This window comes from Temnothorax americanus, unplaced genomic scaffold, assembly GCF_048541705.1.
Source record: "Temnothorax americanus isolate GAGA-0224 unplaced genomic scaffold, ASM4854170v1 Scaffold68, whole genome shotgun sequence".
NCBI classification, from domain to species: domain Eukaryota; kingdom Metazoa; phylum Arthropoda; class Insecta; order Hymenoptera; family Formicidae; genus Temnothorax; species Temnothorax americanus.
The window spans coordinates 338,338-365,411 of NW_027509790.1; the positions used below are offsets into that span (position 1 = coordinate 338,338).

The 27,074-nt window shown below is 39.2% G+C and overlaps 1 protein-coding gene across 3 annotated transcripts in view; it reads right to left on the bottom strand.

Annotated features, from left to right (window-relative positions):
- The window catches only part of LOC143905834 (ras-specific guanine nucleotide-releasing factor 2), a 65,469-nt gene that overhangs the window by 28,053 nt on the left and 10,342 nt on the right, over positions 1-27,074 (bottom strand). For all 3 annotated transcript variants that reach the window (XM_077421462.1, XM_077421463.1, XM_077421461.1), the window contains exon 5: positions 3,287-3,393. In XM_077421462.1, the coding sequence (XP_077277588.1) occupies positions 3,287-3,393 (107 nt within the window). The remainder of the gene's footprint in view (positions 1-3,286; positions 3,394-27,074) is intronic.

Genomic DNA, 27,074 nt, shown 5'->3' on the forward strand with positions numbered 1-27,074 from the left:
AGTTGCTCTACATTACACCCACAAGCCGTGTAAGTACATAATACAACTCGTCCACATATCGCGGTGTTCCGAGAAGCTCCGCTTGAGTTTACGCAGAACAAGCACTCTCGAGTCGTGGTCCACGTTGCATGAAAAAATTATCACGGTATCGATCAACCCTATGCGTGAAACGAGATACTCGAAGAAGTATCAACCCTGTATTTTCGAGCACGGCATGGCAGAATTGCTAAAGTAACACGGATATCATTATCTATGCATATTACGGTGCAGAGTAGCAGTAATCTGAGAAGGCAGCCGAGCCGTTCCGCAGGGATGCGAACGTATATAAGTCGGCCGGTAAAACGAGGACTACGCGAAAGGGAAATGGAGCTTTTCTCATACCGTGAAATATTTAAAAAGGACGAAACACATTTTTACGTCATATATATATATATATATATATATATATATATATATATAAGCGATATCAGATAAATATATTACTTACGGTTTCCCTTATATATAAATGTCAATAATTAATAGAAAGCAAATATAATTTAATTCTCATTGAATTTTGGATTGAGATTTTGATTTTAAAAATTATGCAGGAATAATTTACAATCATCTATAATCATTTTTTTATTCAAAAAACAAAATAATAAAAACAATTGCCGCTTAATTAAGAAATAATACTTTGAGTGATGATTAGACAAACAAAGAAGACAAAAATGTTGGCGAAGATGACATAGGATTTCCGAGGTCGGAACATAAACGTACAACTTTTATTCGATCTTCTCTAGTATAGAAGCGTCAGGCAAAAACACGGATCTGCGGCTGTCATTTTTTCTCACGTACTTAATAGCATCACGCACGCGATATGACATTAGAACGACGTTTGACACATCTGCGGGCATCAGTGAAACGATCACGTCCCGCAGGAGACGCATCTGCGACGGAAAAGTTGTCGGCTGATTGTTTCGGACGCATCCATAAACGGAGTCGAGCTGGCTGCAAAATCGTCAGCGGAGACAAATAACTTGCGTGAAATCCTTTATCTTTTGTAAACGACAGAAATACGATATGCGGAAGCCGTTTTACATAACCGATTTTATATTTTATTTTCGCGGGAATTGTTCCGAACGAATTGCACTAACATCAGGTGAACTATATTTGTAATATTTGCATCGTATCCTCGCAAGGCCTAGATGTTCGCCGGGATTTCCGCAATAAACGGGCTGTTACGGCCAGCTCTCTCCGCTTGGCTCATAAGACGCGTTTGATAGCATGATGAAGATTACTTCGGCGTTAATGTGCACAAATTACGGCACCGGGATTAATAGAGAGGTGGTTGGCTGTGTGTGCATGGAGACGGCTCGATGTTAATGCGGTGCCCGTAAGCGTATTTATCAGCTCATCAACGAGATTAAGGTAGTCGTCTCGTCAGAGCATGTATTAGATAAAGTTTTCGATTTTGGATTTTATATCAAATTATATGATCAGCTTTGCAGTCGATTTTTTCTGTGGCTCTTTACCGACTATTTACTCTAGAAAATCGATCTCGAAAATCACAAATTTTGCATTACTTCATACAGACGGCACGAAAAAGAAGGCTCTATATCACGGTTTCAATCACATATTTTCGCATTTTTCGATTAGATGAAATGAGAAAAAAACATTGTTTTTGTACATTAGATTTCGAAGAATCCGATATGCAACCATAAAATATATAGTTTACCGGAGATTTCGCTGCTAATTTTTTAGTTTATTTTATTCAAAATGCGGTAATCGAACAGACAGTTTTTGGTCGAGGTAAAGTTGGGAAGACTTGGCAACGCCGCTGGCTAATCACTGTAGTTGCAGGTTATGAGGCTCGTCTTTCTTAGCCGACGTGGATAGTGATTGACACCCCTGTCATGCGTTTTGAAACCCTTTCTCAGTACGTGTCAAAATTCAATCGAAAAGGAGATGTAACCTCACTTGTAACCTTTCTCGACGACTCGCATGATCAGCTGATCAAAACGGAGTCAAATGAGAAAAAACACATAATTTGGAAAAAGGAACATATTTTTTCACGTATGAAATTTTACACCATACGTCATAAAATTATTTTTCTTTTAGCAAAAATTGCCTGAAATATATTTCTGAACGTGAAAACCTACAAACAGTCACATGACTAGCACGTAGCTAGACGCCTACCTTAAGGGGGAGTCTCTTGAATAATAGACCAAGAGTCTACAGCGGAGTGTGGATAAAATAGAACGATATTGGAGAAACAAAGTTAATTATTGCGCCACGCCGCGAACCGTATTGTCCATTGCGAGATTATTCCGTTAGCCTGCAGGTTTCTCCTTTCGTTCTACAAAGCAAATGCGCGTGAAGTCTCCGGCGTCGCAAGACCCAAGATTATTTTTTTTCCGCCGTTTATTAAAAATAAAAGACGTATTAAACGCGCGGAATGAAGAAAGTGAGTCCGTCCGCGCCTCCAGTGAGGTCGTATTAATGAAAAAGTTTGTTTCCCTCGGCGCGGCGTGATATACCGAAAAATTACACAAATTGCTTTATAATTCAGTCGAATAATAAAAGAAACTTTTATATCGCGCGCGTTAATGTCGGGGATCGCATTTTGAGCCCGCACGTGCCGGCATAATTGATTTATATCTGAAAAACATTTAACGAAGCCGTGGAGTTTATTGACAATGTCGCATTTAATTTTCTCAGAAAAGGAGAAGCTCGGCGATGTCGAAATCGATTCAAACACGTTCAATAGCGCTGGCGGTAGAATCGACGGCAAAATCGACAATGGTGGAAGCTCTTTTGTCGATTCCCGCGAATCAAATTAATTCAACGAGACCGAAGTCGTCGCGCACCGGCGGCAAATTTAATTAGCCACGCTCGATCATCGGTGTGGCTGACCGTGGTGATTTATAGCGTTTTTCACTGGCAGAACTGGTGCGCACTCAGTGCACATTAAAGCCGTTGTACACCGATAGTCTCTAATATTTAAAGTAAAATACAAATATTTCGGCTGATAAAATACTCAGTACATATTTTACCAAATAGTGCAATAAAGAATATTGAGGATTTCATGATTTAACCCGATTATATTAAACATACACTTTACGTTGATTTGTGTACGACGCGACGGCTTTAATGTGCACTGAGTGCGCACCGGCTCTGCCAGTGAAAAACGCTATTACGCGGGACGCGAAATCTCCGCGTGAATCAAGAATCAAGGCGACGCGCGACGCCGCGCGTCATTTTAATCGGCCCCGAGATCTTCGATTCGGGCGCGCGAGCCGTCGTTTACCTAGCTTCTCGTATCGCATCGATCCACGCTTTGCAGTCCGTCTCTGTGGCCGCTTTTAGCTCGTATTGCCGTTGGTTCTCCCTCCTGTATGATATCGCGAAACAGTGCTGCAACAGAGAAACAATAAAAAATTCAGTTATCTCCAATGCACGGCAGTAACGACGACGAGCGGGGGGCGACCAATAAAAAAAAAGCGCGATCTCTTTCGCATGTGTATTCGATTTGCGCTCCCTTGTTGCACGTATGAAAAATACCGTGCTCAAGCAAATCGCAATGGGGGTTTCAAAGCGTCGAGAGGCAAACGAGAATCTCCCTATGCGCCGTATATGTGCCTCCGCCTCTGGCGCTGCATTCAATTTATACATGCTTTTTCGCTATTTATATGTTATACCGGACGTGTACAAATCCGGAAATGCGGCCTCTCACGGTATTCATTAAACTGCTACCCGTAAATATCCGCATAACGCAAAAAGCCTAGAAAACCGTCTCTATTCTCCACGGGTAGCTTTGTTGTTCTGAACCCGCTTTATCCGGGGGATTTTATTCGCGCGACAGCTTTTACGAAGACATTAACCATGCAAGTCTTTATTATACGATTTCATTCAGCTGCATGGCGATCGCAAATCAAAATTGCGCGCAAGAACACACAAGCAGCCGTGTGTCGAGCGTAGTTTTGCTCGGACAATTTTCAGATGCGTACCCGCTGATCATGCAAATTCGGGAACCGACGGATCATTTCTGTACGACCGCGAGTATATTGACATATATACCTATACACCAATGACAACATTCTCGTATATATACTAGAATAAGAGAATTCTTATAATAAGAGTTAGGACAAAAACCGCCGCCGCATGTACAGCCAAATGTTATAGCTTTGTCTCACTCCCACTTACAGCTTGTCTCACTCTCACTAACTTGGCTGAAACATATGACGGGACCGATCAAAAATCGTCACCTCATTGGCTTAACTCTTATTATAGGAACTCTAGTATATACTTTCTCTCTTCTTTTATTTAACGTGTGAGATTAACTACAAAAAAATGTAACCATTTAAAGCAGGCACCGTATACGCTGCCTTTTAGCAGCGCATGCAGGATTCTACATCTTAAGGTAAAAGTTCTCGGCCGTTTTGTGCTCGACGACATTCCACAAGGCAAACATGCATGAGCATGAGGTAGGAAGTCTTCTCAGAGGGGAAGACTCGCTTTACCTTTTCAAAGAAAATTCTCGGAACGTTGTTATCTATTCACGAAGCGTGTTCGGTAGCTCGTGAATGTCTTTCTATAAATCGAATCATTAGATACCTACCATCATCCTTTTAACTGCGAGATTGGGTATCCAGTTCGATCACGCGTACAATATTGCCTCGATAAACGCACATATTTTATTTCAAGTTTTACGCAGGCCTTTAAAACAGAGGAAGAAAGAATTCGCAAAGAGGAAGAAATTAATTCGCAGTATTATAAGCAAATTGAGTAAACTGAAAAACTGTGATTACGTGAGAGTGCAGTTACCGCCCTTTTCGTGCGCGTTATATGATATATGAGTTTACCGAGCAGAAAAATGACGAGTTTTTGCTAGGCTGAAACGGGTGTACATTTAATTACGCTAAATGGCGTTACTTCGTTTTGAAAAAAAGGCTGACTTTGCTTTTTCTTTTATCCAGCACGTGAAGAAAAAAAGAAAAAAAGTTTGTATTTGGAACAACGTGGAACAGCTCGCAGCAATTTAATATGTCCCGAATGAATTGGAAGATGGATATTCTGATACCTGAATATACATTAAAATTAAAGCAGCGCGCCTATATTATTCCGTTTCTACAGCGCAACGCGGAGAGTGCATCGGTTAATTTTCGTCCGCGGCTTATAACGCATTGTACACCGATACATTAATTAATTAAAATCTGAGGTGACGATGTTAAAGTAGAAGCGTTAATTATACTCGCAGTGCATTAAAATACGATAACGACGATAGGTTCCTCCGGGAAAAACCGGATTATGTGCACGTTCCATATCGATAATTTGCATATAGATCGAATATTTCCAATTTCTAGTAACGGACGTGAGCTCGTCGCATAAGCTTGCGATCAGAATCGCTAATTATATTTTATCGGTTTATTTAATACCTCGGAGAATCGCATAAATCAATGATTAAAAGGATTAAGAAGGATTTTGAAAAAATTGAGATAACGTATTATATGTATATCTATTTATATGTGTAAATTAATAATTTAATAATGCCTAAAAAATTGACAGAGCACTGTCGCTTCAAATTTATGTTAATTCGTTTTACTTTTCGGCAAATGTAGTACGTTACGTATACGTTATATTTATAGGATTCTTTCTCACATCTCTCACGTGACGAAGGATATTTACGTCAACGTCAACCGATCTGGCAGATATACGCTTCAAATTAACTTCGTTTGCGCTACATTAGCTTTCTATGGGATCATTACCGGAATAATTGGTGTGTATGTGTGCAGTGTGTATGCGTTTGAGCGCTTGAGAGATGCGGCTAATTAATTAAGGCGCGCGCATCGACGTTACTTTAGCTTCGTTAACGTGGCTCCGCGCAACATTCTTCGGGACGTTTACAACCAACGCGGACATTTTGTCGTTAACAAAATGTCCGCATTGGTTGTAACGTCCCATTGTAATCGGCGACAAAAGGCTCGCGCGATACGTATACACATTGTAGGACATACGCGCGTTATGTACACGGGACATGAGCAGCGGGCCAATTGTAAGTGGAATCAAGTATAATAACAATGACTATCCGCGTAAATATTTATGACCCATATCGCCGGGAAGGCAAGTCCGTGCGTACTAAGTGCTTTCTATGATATTACTTTGAAATTCGAGTCCGTGCCATGCCGTGCCGGTCACGAAACAGTCGGAGTATACAGAGTTTCAATTATGAAAACGCCATTAGTTAGCACTATTGATTTGCGATGTCTAAAGATATCAGTCATTCAGACAATCCATTATTCGAAATAGGCAATAGTTCATTAATTCCCCTGCGGAAGGTAAATGAATTAGGAACGAGTCTTTTTCTTGCTGTCATTCCTATAATTCACAATATTTCCTCGTAATAAAAGTAAGTCTGTCCACCAGGTCTGTTGACCAGAGATTACTGCTTCAACTATTTTTTTTACTGATGGAGAAAATCTAATACATGTAAATCAATACGCGAAATTTTCTAGATATATTTTAGTAAAATTAATCAAACATATTTTATATTTTAATGTAATAGATATTAATATTTTTTATTATGGTAGATATATTAATCAGAATAGCTCGCACATAAATCTTGGTAAAACATGTTGTCCCACAACTACCATGATTTCAGGATAAATAAAAAAAAATTCTCTCCATGTATATAAGCGTTAATTGAACATTTCACGCATCTTCCGCATTAAATCTTAATTAGATGCTGCTTAATTCTTACATGAATGCAGAGAGAAAAAGGAGATAGAAAAATACATATATTTTACTTCTATTATAGATTTCCAATAGCTGCTTCTTTCTTATATCTCGCAGTGCTTTCGTATATATCCCGCATTTTGAGCACGACATTGTTTTTACGCTTTTACATCCATGGTTACACGTCTCTAGAATTTTATTTGTAATGTATGAGACTGCAATGCAGGCAATACGCAACGAGCAAACAGCGCGCAAGATTTCTTATACAATACTTTGCAACATGAACAAATTTTCCTGACCGTGAAACTTAGATGAGAAAATTAGATGGTTGAGTTTATCCCAAGAATGCATCGTAATTCTAGCATGTGCTTGCTATTGCAAAAAAAATCATAATTTTTTGTAGATTACAATTTGAAGCCATTACATCGCGCGATTGTACAAATCATAAATTTTATATTTCTTTTATCGCGCAAAAATGTAACAATTAATACATTCCCAAATTTTATATTTCTGTTATCACGCAAATGTAAAAATTAATAGATATATTTCCAAAGTGTAAATTAAATATGAACTTTTTTTGAATAATATTTAACATATTTTCTGGGACAAAAGTTACCAATATATTAAATACTGTCCTATTGCCTTTTGCTTGTAATACTCCTAACTTTTAATTTCTATCTATATTCTGTCTACGATATTACACAAGCTCAAAGATTTGTATTGCTTATTTTATAATAATACTATAAATGAAAATTGCAATAAGCCGAATGCTTAAAGATCATTGTGAGATACATTTTCTTTCACTATGCGAGAAAAACATTGTGATCGATCAGTGACTCTTTGATCGAAGGGACTTCCCTTTTCCGGATTTCTATGAGAAACATGGGGATTTAACGGCGATGCGAGAATACGGGAACTCTTTTTCCCTTTTTTGAAGAAAGAAACGTCTGTAAGATCAGGCTTCTCGAGGACAGGAAAATAACGGTGAGACCGTGTAAAAACGTATCGCGGTTCCCACGTGTATTTTACGAGAGCTCTTTGCTCTCGAAAATAGGACGTGGGTGAAGTTCGTTTTCATCCCAACATTTCAACGAGAGCGTGTGTGCTGGAATGGAACTTATTTGAGACCGTTACAACTAATGCAGTAAGAGCGTAATCTCTTTGTCGTCTTAGTCGACATGTCGCAGCGGTCTTTGATATACCATTTCATTTAGGCATCCTACATATGTATGTTATGTGGAAAGTTCGAGAGCTTTATGCGAGAGCATAATCGCCCCAGGTGATTAATCTCGACGTTGCATGCAAAATCATTTAAATCGAGAATTTAAAGACTTTTATTTAACAACTTAAATTGCAGATACTCGAAAAATTTTGCAAATATATCAGAAAGAAGGAGTGTCATTTTTTCCACAAAAATTTATGTATTTCTAGATTTTGTATAAAGATTTATTTTATAAAGATTAAAGAGATACGTCAAACTTATCTTTGATAAATCTATCTGAGGTATCCGTTACATTCACGTCCGATACTAAAAACGACACACGCGGACAGGTCCGAATTGCCAGGTTCGGTTACGCGCAGTAAACCAACATTAAGCTGGCAATCCATCACAAGACTGGTAATCGCCGGCTGCGGTTTACTATCCGGCCACATACTCGTAGTTACTTAAAAACAGTTTCCAGCGATATCGCCTCTCAGTTTCTACGTCTTTTTCATCATGGAGCGAGACTTGTGTCAACTTGCATTTAGATTAGAAGATGCAAATTCCACTTTGCTTTGCTTGCACAGAAAACTGCAACTGTCACGGCTATAATAACACACTCTGTTTAGCACACTCGTCTTTCATACCCGCGCGCGTTTCCTTATCTTAAATAATAATTTAAATAAAGATTTTACTTTGTGATTTATATCTCGTTTAGTCATTTTGCATATTCAAAATTTCAAAAATGCGACAATCGCGACAGTGACGAGCATATTGCATACCAGCTGTCGTGGAAGCGGAGGATCCTCGGCACGAATTCCGTTTATATCAAGGTCAAGCTGTCGGCTTAATCTAGAATTATGTACAACCCTGCATTACGCATTACGGTGAATCGTATAAATCTGCCGCTTTCATAAAGTCGCGACGCGACGGTGGCAAAGAGTCTCGCAGTGTAACGCGCTAACTGGCGAGTCATCACTATTTGATAGAGAAGACCGCTAATCGTATTTTTAATTCACGATTTAATGCGCGGTTAATGAGCAGGCGTTTGCTCATCTCGCTACCGACCGGAGGTTCAAAGTGATAACGGCATTTCGCGCCGCTATATTCCAGCCTTTTTGTTTATTAATTACAGTTGCCTGATTCTCGGGAACACACAAACTGATCCCAACACCTGTACATGGTTATCCAGGACTGATAATTTAGTTATTGAGTTAAATCACTACAAATTCAAATAATTAACAAGAGAAGGCCAAAATTACCTCACTTTGATAAAATATATATATACTGGTGAAACATGCGGGGATTTACATTTCACATAGAATCAGAGAAAGGACTAAATTAATTTATCAATATAATGTTGAAAAAGACTGAACAAACGGTTTAATCAACTACCAAACTAGAATTATGCATTAAAAAAAAAACATTTTATTTTTATTTTCTAATATATACTGACGTATATATATTTGCATTTTTAAAGATAAATATATAGGGGAGGCCGGGTCTATCTGTCTACGGGGGCTATGTGTGTCCACAGTACTGCTATCTCAAGTTTTAAGAGACAGATGTCTCTACCATTGTAACAAGTAGTTGAAAAATGCCCTACGTAAAATATTTAAATGTTGTTTGTTTTCTTGCGATGCCTCTCGCAGACGCTATATACGTTAAAAGAAAAGCGAAAACAATTATTCACATTTTTCGACGGTCGAAAAATTTGCTGTGCGACAGTATAATAGTTTAACTCAAATTAAAGTAAGCAATTCATAATATTATTAATTAATATATAATTATCAGGTGTGAGAAGCGTCAAATGTTAATTCCGCATTATCTAAAATTGGTAACATGTTAAAGACTGATAAACGTGGTCGGGGCTATCTGTCCTATTTTTGATGGGCCAATGTATCCACACTTCAATGACGAATTGTTCTTTTATATAAATAGATAATATGGTGCGTATAACTACAAAAGAAAGACTGTCCTTAAGGGGATAAGGTAGACATATATCTAATAAAATTATATTTAGAGCAATTAAAAAAATAAAAATTGAGCGAGAATCTTTTCGTAAAAACAGTGTTAGACTTTGGAATAAATGTTCGGGCTCACACTCGCTACTGTAAAAAAGTGACCTACGAATAACTACTTGATCCTGCGATTCAAGAATTGTCACCAAATTTTTATTTTAAAAATACATGTCAAGTTAAATATATGAGTTTGTCTTAAATTATTGAGTATTTTCTATTTCAAACGCTGCCGAGGATAAAGTAAAGGCCCCAAATAAAAAAAAAAGATCAAAGAATTGAGGGGACAAAAGAAACTCATCACATTGATTTTGCAGCAACTCAAAATCAGTTTGATGCCACCGTATATAAAGAAAAGTCAGCTCTACGCAGGAAACTTGTCAAAAAATCTACACAAAGTGTGTGTGTGCCTACTACTTCTCTGACTCCAACGACTAGGCAGTTTTTTCAATATTATATATATTAATAATAAATAATATTATAAATAAGTATAGAAATTAATATAAATGCTGAAAACTCTTCAAGCCAAAAGGATCGATAGGCCGTGCTTTCGCAGTCTCTATGCGTACTGAACATCGAGATCAAGCCAGCTTTTGCCCTTTTGCTCTACGCGAGGTTTCTGTCCTCGCTGAGCTGGCCTTAGGACACCTGCGTTATTCTTTGACAGATGTACCGCCCCAGTCAAACTCCCCGCCTGGCAGTGTCCTCGAATCGGATCACGCGGGAGTATTAACGGCGATCGGCCGCGAGGCCTCACGCCACTCTGACACGCTTGGCTCTAGAACACCGTGACCGCCGGGGCACGAAGCCCTCGGGACACGCGCTCCGCCTAACCGAGTAAGTAAGGAAACGATGAAAGTAGTGGTATTTCACCGGCGATGTTGCCATCTCCCACTTATGCTACACCTCTCATGTCTCCTTACAGTGCCAGACTAGAGTGTTTTTTATTATGTGGAAAGATAGCCCCGCGCATATGGGGCCCCGTCTACGCTTGACTTATCCACTTAAAAAATTTGCCTCTCTAAATTGTTAAAAGATCAACGATTCTAATTATGTTTTTTTTTTTAATAGCAATGTTGAAAGGTTATACCATTAAAATTTTAGTCAAATAACTTTATTAGTTTTTTAGTAAACTTGAAAAAAGCGTAAAGTGTGGACACATAGCCCCGGTCTCCTCTACCTACATCTCTTTTGATAAAAATTGTATATATTCCACGTAATATTTCGTGGTATTTCCGAGTAATATTTCGGTGAAAGAGCAAACTAAATTATATTTGACCCACTTTTAGCAGCCTAAGGATATTATAGTAACCCACGAGTAAAAAACTGAAGTAACTTTGTCGAATTCAAAATTTTTCGAAATATATTCGTTATAGTTATTTGTGTTTCGTTGTTATGTTTCCGTTGTCACGAGCAAACTAAAAACTCTTTTTTTCCCCTCCGTGTAATATACAGAATCAATATTACGTCAGTGTGAATCCCTGCTAAAAAGTTTGCCCTCGCGCTTTTAAATTTTTAAATGAAAACTGCCATCCACACAAGGGTCGCGCGACAACCTCAAAATGCAATGTTTATATTACGTGCACGTATAAGAAATTGAAAACAAGTTTAAAATAATAAAAAAGGAAAGTCTCCCTCTCTATCTATCTATCTATCTATCTATCTATCTATCTATCTATTTATTTTTCTTTCCGCGCAAAGAAATAAAAGGACCGAAAAAACGCGAAATAAAAGATGACCATTTCAAAGATGTATAAAGATAGAAAAATAATGCGTAAAAAAAAATATGTGAAAAAATAACTCACGTTGAGCACGGAATATAAAAGTTAGTTCCGCGGTTAGTTCGTATTCGAGGGCAAAAGCGACACCCGCCGATAAACAATGCGCATTGCAAATTATAAAGAATACACAATGAACGGAGTTTGTTATAATTTTTACAAGCCGTGTACCCTTTATTCTCCGTGTTTCACGCGCATATACGTGAGTGAGTCTCCTGTGTTACATTTAATAAACTCGTAAAAACAGTTTCCACCATATCTGAACTCGTCGACGTTTACCTTAAGATGTTATTTTACGGCAAAATGAAACTTATCCGAGCTGTTTTAATCCGCGCGACTTTCTGTACGCGGGATTAAAACCGATTAATAATGAGTTATATAACTCGTTCCTCACCCTAGTCCCAACTTTCTCGCGCACATATAACGCTAGTTAGAACGATCGCGTAGGTTTTTCCCGCGGGGATATAGATTTATCGCGAGCTGCATCGTAGAGCACAATTCGCGGCACGTTCGAACGTTGTTATAGATTTTCGCACGCGAGAAATGAGACTTCAATAAAATCACTCGCGTCAGAGAACGCGGTATATCTCCGGATATATGTATATTTCCGCCGTACGTTACTACGGGCGTGCATCAGATGCGCTGCAATTCGAACAACACTGTTTTCCGATACATTTCACCTCTCGTCAGTTAGAGATTCGATAGACGTTTCCCGTAAGAAGAGAGAAGAGAAAGGGGGCGGGGGAGAGCTCAAAATGTGCCGATCGATATAGAATTCGCGCGACACGTTGCACGAAATAACGCGTTTCAGGCATAATAACAGCCGCAAACGTACTGCCGGTTAATGCAAAAATAAGGGCCGGTAAGGACATTGTCCGGGACAGAGCAATATATATATATATATATCTCCCTGTGGACAGCTAATAAACTTCTTTAAACGCACCATTCCGGGTTTGTACATAAGAAAGGTAAATTACGCACACCGACGCTCGTGCACACGGTCTCCTGGTCGTCGGAAAATTAAGATGAATGCCGAGGGTAAACGTTTGACAAGGGAAGGGGGAAAATAATTCGCTCCGGGTCACAAAGTTGCTCCTGCTCATCCCGTACGCAATACATACAGGTGGAAGGTAAGTATATACACAGACATACATATATATATATATATATATATATATATATATATGTCGTATTGTCGTCATTTTGACGTCAATTGACGTCAGAAGTCTGTCATTTCGACGTCTTTTGACGTCAATTGACGTCAAAATGACAAATGCTTGCTACCTGGGATACCTTTCGGTTGTCCTCACAAATTGAATATATATATATATATATATATATATATATATATATATATATATATATTATATATATATATAATGCACGCAACAACCGCGCGCGATTGATTATTAGCTCGCGATGTTTGCATTGCAATTTATTCGAATTAAACACAATAGAAACTGGAATTTCAATTTGTGAGGACAACCGAAAGGTATCCCAGGTAGCAAGCATTTGTCATTTTGACGTCAATTGACGTCAAAAGACGTCAAAATGACAGACTTCTGACGTCAATTGACGTCAAAATGACGAGTGCTTGCTACCTGGGATGGTATTAAATTACGCGCGCGTGTAATGAGTATTAATGCGAACATAAAAATAATATGTTCCATTTCGATTTGCATATGCGGCTCTAATCGAGTTTCATGTGTGTGTGTGTGTGTGTGTGTGTGTGTGTGTGTGCGCGCGTGCGTGCGTGCGTGCGTGCGTGCGAGCGTGCGTGCGTGCGTGTGTGTGTGTGTGTGTGATTCGCGCGTATAAATGCAGGCGGAAATTGGTGAGATAGTTACGCTGAAAATTGGTTTTCAGTATAAAACGAAAGAGGAGTTACTACAAACTGAATAAAAAACACAAAATCCTAATAACGGATTAAAAAGTTACCTGATAATTTTCAACGTTGAGTAATTAAATCATACAAGCTAGCCGCGCGTATAATTTGATGTTGGCAGGTATTTTCTGATATGTACGAGCGCAAAATTTACACAAAGTTTCTGTTAATAATTATGTGCATTTGTACAAATTCGTACACTTCGTAAAAATAATGTATAAAATAGTCTTTTAAAAAACCTATATATATATATATATATATATATATATATATATTAAATATATTAAATATTAAAAAAAAAATATATATATATATATATATATTAAATAAAAATATTATATATAAAAATATTAAATTTTATTAAATATTTAAATATGTATAAAAAATTGTATGTATGCAAAATTTGTTTAATTATGCGAATCACATTCATATTGTAAAACAAATGATAGAATAGTGCATAATACCTGCATTTATAATATATATACATATATTATAATTTAGGTGCAATAACTTCACATGTTGATAAAATGGAAATTATTTTACGTTTTGATATTATTGTACAATTAACATATTTAAATTTAAAGCAAAAGAAGAGAAAAGAGAGAGATTGTTATTCATATTACAGATACAAATATTAATGTAGAGCGTGATCTACTAAATCATAATCAACATATTAAACTAATAAATGATTTGACCTTTCATTATCAAAACACATTGTATTATTATATATACATAATCATAATGTTGCTGGCAGCATACATTTTAGCATATAGCGCTGCAAATGCACAATCTGTCTGAAGAGCACAATCGTTTTGAGTGCGAGACTAAACTCGAAACAACGAGATAAAGCATGTTGCCATGTTGCATCATGATATGATAGATCTAGATAGATCTGGTTTAACTGCGTCAATATGCGTTTATTTAAATTGGTCGAAAGCTTTCATCGCCACGTATAAAAAAAATGTCAAAATATGTTACAGCTTTTATCAGGTTATTAATTCTTGAGATACCTTAATTAAAAGCACATTTAACGTGAAATTTCTAGATAAATTGCTCGGTGACGCGGCGTTTTCTTTTTCCTTTTCCTTCTTATGCATTTGATTCTTATGCGTCATTCCGCGCTACATTTACACGCGATCGTGCAATTGAGATATGAACGATACTTATATTATTTTAAAAAAAACGATTCTCTTGCGAAATATTTCTTCCGCGGAAAAAGAAATATTTCATAATTTTTCAAATGCATGTGTAAATGCATAATGGTTAACCCTTTGGCTACGACGAAACTGTACCATTGTATACACATGAATTTGATTGAATTTGAATGAAAAACGTCCTTTCAATAAAACAAATGCAGATCAAAAAAATTGAGGACATTTTGATCTGATAACAAAATATCGATGGCAAAATATCAAAGCATAGAAAAGAATATCGCTCTAGTGTATTTTCGTTTCAAAGAATCAGCGGAAAGCTGATTCACTATATAGTGGCGTGTAGTAGCCGAAGGGTTAATATACCTCGCGATACCGGGAAAGGAATGTCTTCTAGTAACGGGCCAGACAAAACTACGTGTATGTAAGGAAGAACAGTTTTCCGCCAAGGGTCCTTTGACGACCGGCTGAGAACATTGTTCTCAGATTCCAGCGATTCATTACGTTCCGGCGCGACGCGCTCACCTACGACCTACATATCCTCGCGTTGCCCTCGGCCTCGCTCTCCCGTACCGCCGAGGTCACTACGAGAGCACCTGTTAATCTTATAACTACATATACATCATCGCCACTGAAATATTCCCGCTCGAAGTCGTCCGATCGACAGGCGTTTGCGCTCTCGACGGACATTCCATCTACCGTTGCCGCATTATTGTGCAACGCAACCCCTGCCACCCCTTCGCATGATACATTTCCACCGTTACACGATCCATTTCCGCAACGGACAGAAATTAGTGTCCCCCGGGAAAAGCCGGATGTAGTTGATCCGGCTGTTGATATGATGGGAGAAGGACACGAGAGTAGAAGAACGCGCAGAGAGTGAATAACGCACTTATTGCCATATTGCCATTAGAGGACAAGTTAAAGGGATATAATCTCATTCATAAAATATGGTAAAATTAGTGAAAATATCATTAAAACGTTTAATGTCAAAATATATGAAATTAATTAAAAGGGCATAAAATTAATAACATTGTAAAAGCATTATTAAGTTTACAAAAATTCAAACGTTTAATTTCAATCGCTAAAGTGAAAGCATTCTAAAATAATTAAAGATAAATTAAATTAATAATACATTTACAATGTATTATTAAATTCACAAAAATTCTAACAATTAGGTAACGCGCACCAAATTGCTTGTATAAAAAAAATAAGTATTAAAAAAGGTTAACATGTATTTCGTTAAAATTAAAATATACGCGTACTACTTGTTATCGCAAGAAATAAGCTATTAATAAAATAGTTAAAATGGATATGACGGATAAATTAACGGCATGCCAGAAGATGACAAAACCGTGTGTTAGTCGCGGAGTGCCGTTATGCTAAATGTGTGTCACAGGAAAACGACGCGTAAATTGGATTTCAAGTTTCAGGTAGACCTCGCAAAAACGTAATTAGCGAAAGCGGGAGGGGAGGGGGAAAGACGGGTAACTCGAAGAGAAGGGAGACAAAGGGAGATAAGAGATAAGCGGCGCGGAAGCTGCTCAGCGTGAAGTAAGCTCCCACGAGGAGCTTATTTTTAGCTAGAAACAGAATCGATTCATCCCTTCTGATGCTATGCCGGTTGCCGCGATGTGGTACCAGCAACGTCGAGCCCAAAGCCGTCGCGGCGGCCGAAGGGAAGGCCGAACGAGAGTGAGAATAAGGCCGCGTGGGGCGACACGAGTGGTGGCGGCTGGCGCTCGCCTGCATATCTACGTACGAGAGGGAGAAAGAGAGGCATAAAAAAGGAAAAAGCGGACAAATATATATATATATATATATATATATTCTTCCTATCGTGCTTTCCTATCGATATATATCGTGCTTTCATACCTATATATTATGTGTAATGCAGCAACAGGCGGGATCAGATCACACCGGTCTCGAATGAGGTCTCTCTCTCTCTCTCTCTCTCTCTCTCTCTCTCTCTCTCTCTCTCTCTCTCTCTCTCTCCCCCCTCTCTCCTTTTGTCCCCCTTTCCTCCTTCCCTCTCTTTTTCTCTCCTCTTCTCGCTCTCTTTCCACCGCCCTCTCTTTCTCATCTTCGTGCCTCCCCAACCCCCTTCCGCCGGCCTATCCCGGTATAGCCTTGTACCGCGCGTGTGCATGCAGCATCCGCGTAGTCATAGCAGCAACGTAGTCAAGCCGATGTAAAATTCACTGCCTCCCCAGTTTAGTAACCAGGATATTTTTTCCCCTCGAAATATGCGCCTTTCCTCTGCCTTCCTTTTTTCTCTTTTGATTATATTTTCTTTTATTCCGGTCGTCTTTTGATCGCGACACCCCGCGGCGCCGCTACGAGAGGAGGACCCCATCAGTCGCCACGACTTTATCAAACTCCCAAGGATTTCTTACTTTAATAATTATTACAAACTTGTAATACTTGTTACTCTCTGACTCGCAGACGGTTATTCTGAGAAGTTACACTTTGTACAACGAACGAGGAAATATAATGCAGATATACTTTCATTGCCAGTAGATTCTAGAGAGAGCTAATTTTAAATTAAAGATGTCATATATAAATATCCAGCTCAATTTTAATGATACTAACGGACTCTTACTGTTTAAATAGAAATCCCCACTTCCGGCATAAAATATAATCCACTTCCGACAATGTATATTTAATTTTGGACACATTCGACAGGCATATACATGTAGAATTAATCTCAGGGTCGATCGAACGTAAATATGTATAATTGATCGATTGGCTGGGAGCTACTCGATGGTATCGTTATATGTATCGAATAGCCAGTGTGTGTGCCGCTCTGATGGCCACTATCCATCAATCTTCGTAGTTGGCGATGGATTCATTTAAGAGTATTGTGAAGCGCCATTGATAGACTCCCAGATTATAGATTTACGCGAATTGTCGATACTTAGCGAGCTCGCAACCGCGCGAATATCGGGGTATCGGGCCGAAGTTTCGAAAATTAATTTGCGCGTGATGGGGTAAAATTTCGTTGTTTGCGCGCGGAATTGGTGCGCGCAACCGCGAATTCAATGCGATATATATATATATATATATATATATATATATATATATATATATATATTAATATATTGCAAAACATCACGAGCGTTAAAAGTTTTATACGCAATTTTATATAATCAACCCTCCGATGCCGACAATTATAGCTAATAGAAGTAGCGCGGTGGATTTTACGTTTCTATAAAAGTGAAGTGTTTGACGGTGCAGTAAGCCGGGCCATAAAATGAGAGACGCCCGTTTCTCATATAACACGATCGCATAAACATGCCAGTTCAGATCTTTGTGGACGTGTGTGGCAGAAAAATATTTAAACGCGCGTCGCCTTGACGTTTTCAGAGAGAGAGAGAGAGAGAGAGAGAGAGAGAGAGAGAGAAAAAAAAATGCGAGACGAGAAGCATATATTCAAGTCACGCTTGACCTCTCGCTCACGCGGGAAATAGCGTGGATTTTCCCGTGGCGCGGTGGCGCGGCTTAAATTTAACTCCCGTGATATATTCGCAGGAATGGATTTAATTTCACGGCGAAAGCTCGAGAGGAGGAAGGACGCGAGGTGTTACGGGCGGCAGTTATCGGCGTGCGACGGCGACGGCGGGCTAGAGCGACGCGAATTGACGATAAGAACCCTTGATGGGGCGGAGAGAGCGGCGCGTGCAATCTCACAGTGCAGCGCACACACATTGCGGCGCTGTCGCGCCTCAGTCGTGCATAAACGCGGCGCGAAACGGTGGCGGCGTGGCGGCCCTTCGAGCCCTTCTCCCGCAGCGCCCGTCCAATTGTCATCGCAACTGCCCGACATGGCACTGATGGCAGCCGTCGAATTAAACCCGCGAATGCAGAATGCATCGAACGCCGCTACATTTACGTCACTTTGCGCGCAGATCACGAAGTTGCGCGATCCCGGTGTGTTCAGTCCCCGTGAGAGCGGGCGCGATTGTCACGCGGGGGCTTTCCTCGCCTCGCCATCGGGTGGTTAAATAGCGTCGCGCGATTTTAGCATTCCAACGCGAGATTTTACCTCGTATAGGAATATCGAACGAAACGTTTTAATCGTCGCGTTAATAAAAACTAAACCTCTCACTCTTTTTTTTTTCAAGTTTAATAACGAGGTGTTTCACGGCAGGAGGAAAATGGCGTTTGAATTCACTATTTCTCGTTCCGAGAACTAGAATTTTAATTCTGCGGGAACACAGAGCGAGGTATAAATTTTTACTTTAAATCTAATTAACCGATATCACCGTAGAGAAGTCGGTGGTTCTGCGTCGAAGAGAATCTTGTTATTTTTTTTTTTAACTTTTTGTACGGGCAAAAAAATTCCGAAAGAATGAACACCAATCGTTCTGTTGAATCTATTTTTGAAGTTACGCGTCCCGCAGGGTCAGGTGAAACAACCCTCGAGGCAGTCTCCCGCGCGTAAAATTGCAATTCCGCAGGGGTTTCTGATATCCCGGCTCTCATATTTCTCGGCGATGTGTATCTGAAAATTTTTCGCGACGCCAACACCACATACACGTGGCCGATAACAAATTTCGCTCATTTTTCACATGTATCGTCCCTCCGGTTATTTGAGCGTTTCCTATAGTTTGTTTGACCTTCTCACCACAGTAGTTTGTTCCATTATCTTGCCGTTTGCGGTGGAACCGATTGTGCTTTTATTTAGAGATTCAACGTTTCGAGCGCTCAACAAGGCTGAAAAAAAAGAACGATGCAAATATGGAAAAGGTTTTATATTTTGATACGTTACAGTTACACACACGGTAGATCGGCATTCCGCGAGATTTCGAATTAATCTTTCCGCATTGCGTCTTTACGCCGATATCGATTATCCTTCGACTCGCGTTTATCATCGATTCCGTTATTAACGTTAACGCGCCGATGTTAATTACATCGCGACGTTAATTAGCGAACTTTGGTCGTTCGACGATTGAAGTTGCAATTCTACCGCAGTGCGTAAATTAAGAATCTCTCGGAGACGAAGTGCACAAACGTAACGTTTTTTTTTTTTTTAATAGATGCGAGACTTTCAAGGAATTAATCTCTCAAACACTTTCAATTGTTACAGAAACTCTATACTAGGATTCTGTATCAAAAAGCACAGCGCGATTCTAGATTTCTGTAACAAAATGAAATCTGCGAGCTTTTGTAGAATTCTGTGTAGGGAGTCAAGTGGAGTGATTGATATCTTTGGATACATATATACGAGTAGAAAAGTTCAATAAAAAAAAATTTCCAACGGCATTGAGAGGAGAAAGGAAATAGATAAAAGCAAGAGATAAAGGCAAGAGATGCTTTTAGTTATATTAATTAATCAAGTCCAAGCCTGTATATTTTCTTGTTCTCAAATTTCCAAAGTTGCATACATCTAATCTATTTTCTCGCTATTCTATACTCTCGGTTTAATTAATAAGCAGCATCACTTATCGGTCAAAGTTTTACTATTATTAATATCAGTAAAAAAAAGTTGGGGGAGGGGGAGAAAGAAAGCAAGATATGCTTTAATTATACTAATTAATCAAGTCTGCATTTCTATATTCTCCATTTCCACAGTTGTATATTTGATGATACATGGTGCGGCTGGTCTAGTGGGTAGAGCGCCAGATTCGTAATCCGGAGAACCGGGTTCGAATCCCACTGGGCCACTGAAAATTTCTCAGTAAAAATACCGCACCCCCATCTGACGGATAGAGGTAACCTCTAGATGGGAAAACTGGGCTCCGTCTTTCGGAAAGAGACGTTAAGCAGTTGGTCCACTCATAGCCGTCGACCGCTATGAAGTACCTCAGAAAAAAGCAGAAAGCGCTATCCAATAGGACGGCTTCTGTACAGCGGTGTGGAAGGCAACGGGAAACCACCACACTATTTATATTCCCACGAGAGTTATGAATGATGTAAAAAGTTCACAACCACAACCACTCTGTCAAGAGTGTACGACTAAGAAGAATATTTGATCGACTTTTTCGATATTTTACTGTCAATTTAATTAATAACGTTATAAAGTACATAGGTATGTAATAATTACAAATGATAGCAAGTAAACATCGCGATAATATAAACATATAGGATTGATATTATTTTGTATTATTGCGAAAACGATCAATTAGAGAAGCCAGTATATCCTACATGTAGGAGGCGGAAGTTACCGTGATATTCTCCGACATCTATTATCTGTACACCACGCTTCGAGAGCGCATAAGCGGATAAGCGTCAGAACATACATCGTTGATAATAATTATGCAGCTTGCACACGATTACGAAAGCAGATTGCAGCTATCAAAGATATGTCAGACGCGGAGGCGCGTTACCGACAGATCTCTTTTAACATATGAAAGCCATCAACATCATCGGTTCGAGGAACGCAATTTACGTTTTTACTTATTGTTCTATAATTTTCTATTTACAAAAACAATATCTTTTTCATCAAGCTATTTTTAATCATCCTTTCGTTACACAACGCAGCTGTGCAAAAGACGGTCGGATGTTGAAAAGACAGACGATACTGTCTTTTATTAGTTGAGAGTTACTGGCGAGATATTTCTGGATCGTATAATATTAATGAGAGGTACACGACGCGCGCGCACGAGAGAGAGAGAGAGAGAGAGAGAGAGAGAGAGAGAGATCGTGACTCGAAAATAACAAAATAGCGGCTGGCGCTATACATTTTGCGCGTCAATTAGAGATAACGCCGGGATATATTTCTGTCTCCGCGGAGGAGGAGCGTGTAAAAGCTCGAAGGTGCAGAATGCTCGATTAAGAAACGTCGGATTTAACCGTCGCAGTCGACAGGGTCGCCATCCTTGACCTCCTCGATCGCGAGCATGAGCGAGTGAAGAGTATCTCGGCTCACTCTCACACACCGATGCAGCGGGAAAATAATTTATTAGGAAAGCGTTTTTCGGGGCTGTTCTTTATATTTCCAGAATGTAACTGGATATTCCGCCATTGTAATTAAATAAAAAAGTGGAGCTTGTGGAACGAAACGATAGCAAATAAAGCGGTATTTCGATGTACGATTATTCAAACGCTCGATGCGAGCGTTTGATTAATTAATCAAGACACGATTTACTTCCCCTTGTTCGCGTCGTGTCGCGCAAACTTATTACAATGACTGTTCTCATTAGAGGTTAATCGGGAAATCCATCACTAAGGGAAATAAATACAAGATAAGTGGTCTTGCGGTACGGTGACGAGCAACCCGGTCGGTTTACACGAGAGAAAAATGTTTCGTTCGTGCAACAAATGACAATGTTCGATAATGCAAGGAATTCAAAGCGGCCGCCTGCGGCAGGGACATAGAATATTCCAGCACGTGCTCTCCTAGAAAGGAAGATCCACATTTGTCCGCGTCCTAAGGTCGCGATAGCTGAATTAAAAAGGCAAGAGAACCTTGCGTGATGATGCAGCGTAATGTCTGAACAGCCGAATTATCCTAATATCGCTCAGCATTTCTCAAGTCTTATCAGTAATTATACGTACAATCACTCTTGACGAATTGTTGAAAATCAACTAGTGATTGTAACGATTATTAAAATTAATAGTACGTTTTCTCATATTATATTGTCAGAGATAAATTGTTCAATAATTCGTAAATCACAATAACTAACATAGTAATTAGCATATTTCACGAGCGGTTGTCGATCTTTCAGATCGCAGAAAGGAAATTAATTCTAACATAATTCATAACATATAACATTTAATTCACAACATAAAATGAAAGGATTTAAGCACATTTCACTTACGCGAGTTGAAACGCGGTAAACTGCGGTAATATATTCATATAGCAACGCGTCAAAATCACGGCGCGCATTTAGACGGCTATTCATTTTGTTAGCTGGCGCTTTAAATCTTCATAATTTTCCTGCAACTTAACTCGTGAAACAAACAGTCACGTTACCTCGAGAATAGTCGTCGGCAAATGAGAAGCTCGTGCCAACGCGAATGCGTCGCCCGGATAATTCGTATGCGGTCGTCAAACGGATCCTGTAATGCTAATTCCGAGGTTTGCATAATCATTTGTCACCGTGATCGACCAATGGAAATATTATGCAGCTGTGCGGAACGATTGGTAATTCCGGGTAAATATGCAGTTAATAGGCCGTTTGAACGAAATTGCAATATATATTTCCTCAGTTTCCCCCATTTGCCACGGCGCCCGATATTGGAATTGGGTATTTTTTACGGCCCTCTTATTTGCCACATGTATTTTCCGAGTCCTGTTGTTGCAATTGCGCCAAATCCAACATTTTACGAAGAAACATTTTTGCTCGCACAGTAGCATCACAAATATTTACTATAGTATATATGTATATATATGTGTTATAGTCAAAGCCCGAAACGCGGGCATTCCTAGGATTGACTAGTCAATCCTGGGGAACGACCAAGCGTCTTGGTCAAAGCCCGAAATAAGTTTTGCGTTTCGGTTTTTGACTAGTCAATCCTAGGAATAACTAATACGGCTGGTCAAAGTTAAGAAAAATTACTTCGGACTTTGACTAGTCAATCTTAGGAATAACTAATACGGCTGGTCAAAGTTAGAAACTAAAGAAAAATTACTTTGGACTTTGAACAGTCAATCCTAGGAGTGGTTTAATTCGGACTGTGTGACTGTTAACAAATAAAATCAAGATTTTTTTACTAAATTAAGTTTGTATTGTTAATGTTGTATTGTTTATATGCATACACACACACACGGGGGGGTGCGAGGGGGGCTTTTGGTTTCCTCTTCCTCCGCACCCACCCCGCCGGTAGGCAGCGTGGAACTCGCTTTACAATTTAAAGTACATGCTAAGTTGTAAAGCGAAATTATAAAGTACATGCATGGGGAGGGAGAGTGCAGGGGAGAAAAGCCCTCCTGCTCACGTGCGCTCACGCGCATGTAAGCCCCCTTGCACCCCTCCATGCATGTGCTTTATAATTTCGCTTTACAATTTAACATGTACTTTAAGTTGTATATAAAAGCAAGTTCCACACTGCCTACCAACGGGGTGGGTGCGGGTGAAAGGGGGCCGAAGGCCCCCCCTCGCACTCCCCTCCGTGTGTGTGTGTGTGTGTGTGTGTGTGTGTGTGTGTGTGTGTGTGTGTGTGTGTGTGTGTGTGTGTGTGTGTGTGTGTGTGTGTGTGTGTGTGTGTGTGTGTGTGTGTGTGTGTGTGTGTGTGTGTGTGTGTGTGTGTGTGTGTGTGTGTGTGTGTGTGTGTGTGTGTGTGTGTGTGTGTGTGTGTGTGTGTGTGTGTGTGTGTGTGTGTGTGTGTGTGTGTGTGTGTGTGTGTGTGTGTGTGTGTGTGTGTGTGTGTGTGTGTGTGTGTGGTGTGTGTGTGTGTGTGTGTGTGTGTGTGTGTGTGTGTGTGTGTGTGTGTGTGTGTGTGTGTGTGTGTGTGTGTGTGTGTGTGTGTGTGTGTGTGTGTGTGTGTGTGTGTGTGTGTGTGTGTAGTGTGTGTGTGTATGTATGCATATAACATCTACAATTTAATATAGTCAGGATAGTCAGAGAATAAATTCCACATGTACTTAAACGAGCTTGTAAAACGCGTCATAAACCCATGTACATGTGGCACCTCGTTTCGCGTGGAAAGTGTATGCGTGAACTATTTCGACATATATACATATATTAGTTATTTATGCCTTCCAATACTCAAAATAGCTGCTATACTTTTCAAACTTTTTTTTGTTAATAACTTTTTAACAAATAACAAGCGGCGGCTAAAATAATATATAATAGAAAATAGAAATACCGAAGATTACATAGAAGTTTTAAAACAAATACCAAATACTGTCCTTTCATTATCACGCATGTGTCAAAAAAGTTTGATTATTTTGTATTCGTGCGCGTATATTTTGAAAAAGGCTTCCTCTAACTTAACATCAGATTTCTACTTACGCGGTGTTACTAATTCACAAAAATTAAATTGTGTTGCCTAGGGATTTTTGTTAGTACCAACGTTATCCCCTCTACTTTTTCGGGAAACTGTCGTGTAACTCGCTTTAAAAGTATTTAACTGTTTAAAGCGCTTTAAACCAATATTTTACCAAAGCTACATTTTTAAACTTAAGAAAAAAAAATTATGTACAAGAGTAAAAAAGTAAATAAAAAGCTACATTTGTTAACAATAAAAACTTAATTTAGTAAAAAAAATCTTGATTTTATTTGTTAACAGTCACACAGTCCGAATTAAGCCACACCTAGGATTGACTAGTCAAAGTCCAAAGTGATTTTTCTTAGTTTCTAACTTTGACCAGCCGTATTAGTTATTCCTAAGATTGACTAGTCAAAAGCCGAAACGCAAAACTTATTTCGGGCTTTGACCAAGACGCTTGGTCGTTCCCCAGGATTGACTAGTCAATCCTAGGAATGCCCGCGTTTCGGGCTTTGACAATAACATATATATGTATATATGTCTTTTGATTCGTGCGGTTTTTACGCATCGATAAATAGTTACTGGCGCGGGGCAAAATTCGTATGAATATAATATCGAAATAATTTTTTCCACGTATAACGTGTGTATATGGAAAATAAAAAACAGAGTATTATTGTAGCCGGTGGCTTTAATTGTTGGCGATTGCTTGTTGAATTGACAACTACCTGTACCGTAAAGTGACGCTACATTGGAGCAGATGCTTGCGGAACAGCCGACACTCTCGTGTCGATACCGTGCGAACGCTTCAAATAAGTGAGCATCCCACGTGAAAGCCATCCAATTGTACCCGGTTATAATTGTACTCTTGTATAACAAATACATTGCTTTATCTGCCTTATGCCTTCAGAAGTACATGGGCGCATTCCCTGTGAAAGATAAATGAAGCGCGTCCCCTAAGACACGGCAGGCATCCATCAGCCGAGCACGAGACTATCACGAGGAAGAAATGCTGCGGCGTTATCGAAGTATCGGATAATCTCACCTTGTCGCATCCCGCGACGCGCGTTTGACGTCCTTAATTAATTTACGTTTGCCGAGTAATAAACACGTTTTTCCTCTGCAAAAGAGATGAGGAAAAGGAGGGTGTCATGTCCGCGGAAAAGGGGGCGCGTAACTGGACCCCGCGGGCATCTCGCGTCGTTGTCGTTGCATCTCACGCGGCGCCATTGACGGACAATAGGGTACGTAAAACGGGACGAGCACATTCAGACGTAAGAGGAACGTCGTCCCGTTGTTCTTGCAATGGGTGCAACATAATGCGAACACGTCGTCCATGCCGCTCTTTCTCTCGCTACAAAACAATTTCGACTGTGCGAACCGCGCACAGAATTAAATAAATATTTCTACTTTAATTAATTCGCGGTTAACTAAGAAAATTGAGTTACGCAACTGAAAACTAAAATTTAATTGAAAGTATTTCGATAAAGCGGTCTATAGTTAATCAGTACGTTTCTCTTCGACCTACACAGATATTAAAACCATTTTCTTAAATATTATATTAAAATAAATTATTTATTTATTACAGTCAGATACATAATAGTAACGTTAACATATATTCAATCTTACAATCTCGGTTGTGTTCTAAATATAAAAAAAAAATGGAAAATATTTATAATTATTTCAAAAAATCTATTTTTTATTTTAATCCTCGAATCAAAACGCCATTAAAAATTTTTCGTTTATTAAAAATTTATAAATGAGTATTTAAGTTGATCTAAAAAAATCAAAGCAAGTATAAATTCTGCAAATCACCTTGGACATGCTTTGCAGCTCCGCTCGGTGCTGATAATTGCGGCACTGAACAAAGTCGGGGCTGTTAAAGCGGCCGTTGGAGTTACGCATTATTTTTCGCAGCAGGCGCATGCGATCGATTTATCGGCCGCAACGAAAGTGGAAATAAGGAAAAAAACAGTTTCCTTCTTGTCCAGGAGACTAAAAGAAAATAACTGAACGGCCGATATATCTTTAGAAAAAGCGGGAAAGCATGGCCAGCATCACGTGACCTTTGCAGAAATCGATACGCTCTCTATCCCTATCATCTCACGCGACCACATGTCGTTGATGAGCCTCTTAATTGCTTGGCGCATTTCGATTTCATCCGTTTAACGGAGAATGCTCGTCTTGCGGGAAGTCCGTGCGTATGAATAAGGCCCGAGAGGTAACGGTATGGATCGTAATGATTTAGGACTTGCAATACCAAAAGTTTAAACAACAATTAACTATAGAAATATTTTCCTGCTTTACTTATTTATAAATTAAAAAGAGAATTATTTCGTGCTATTTAGCATTAAATGCGTTCGATTTTGATCTCTCAATATTAAACCAGTTCAATGTAGTGGATAAAAAAAAAGACTTTGAAATCAAACGATTATATATATATATATTTGGCGCTAA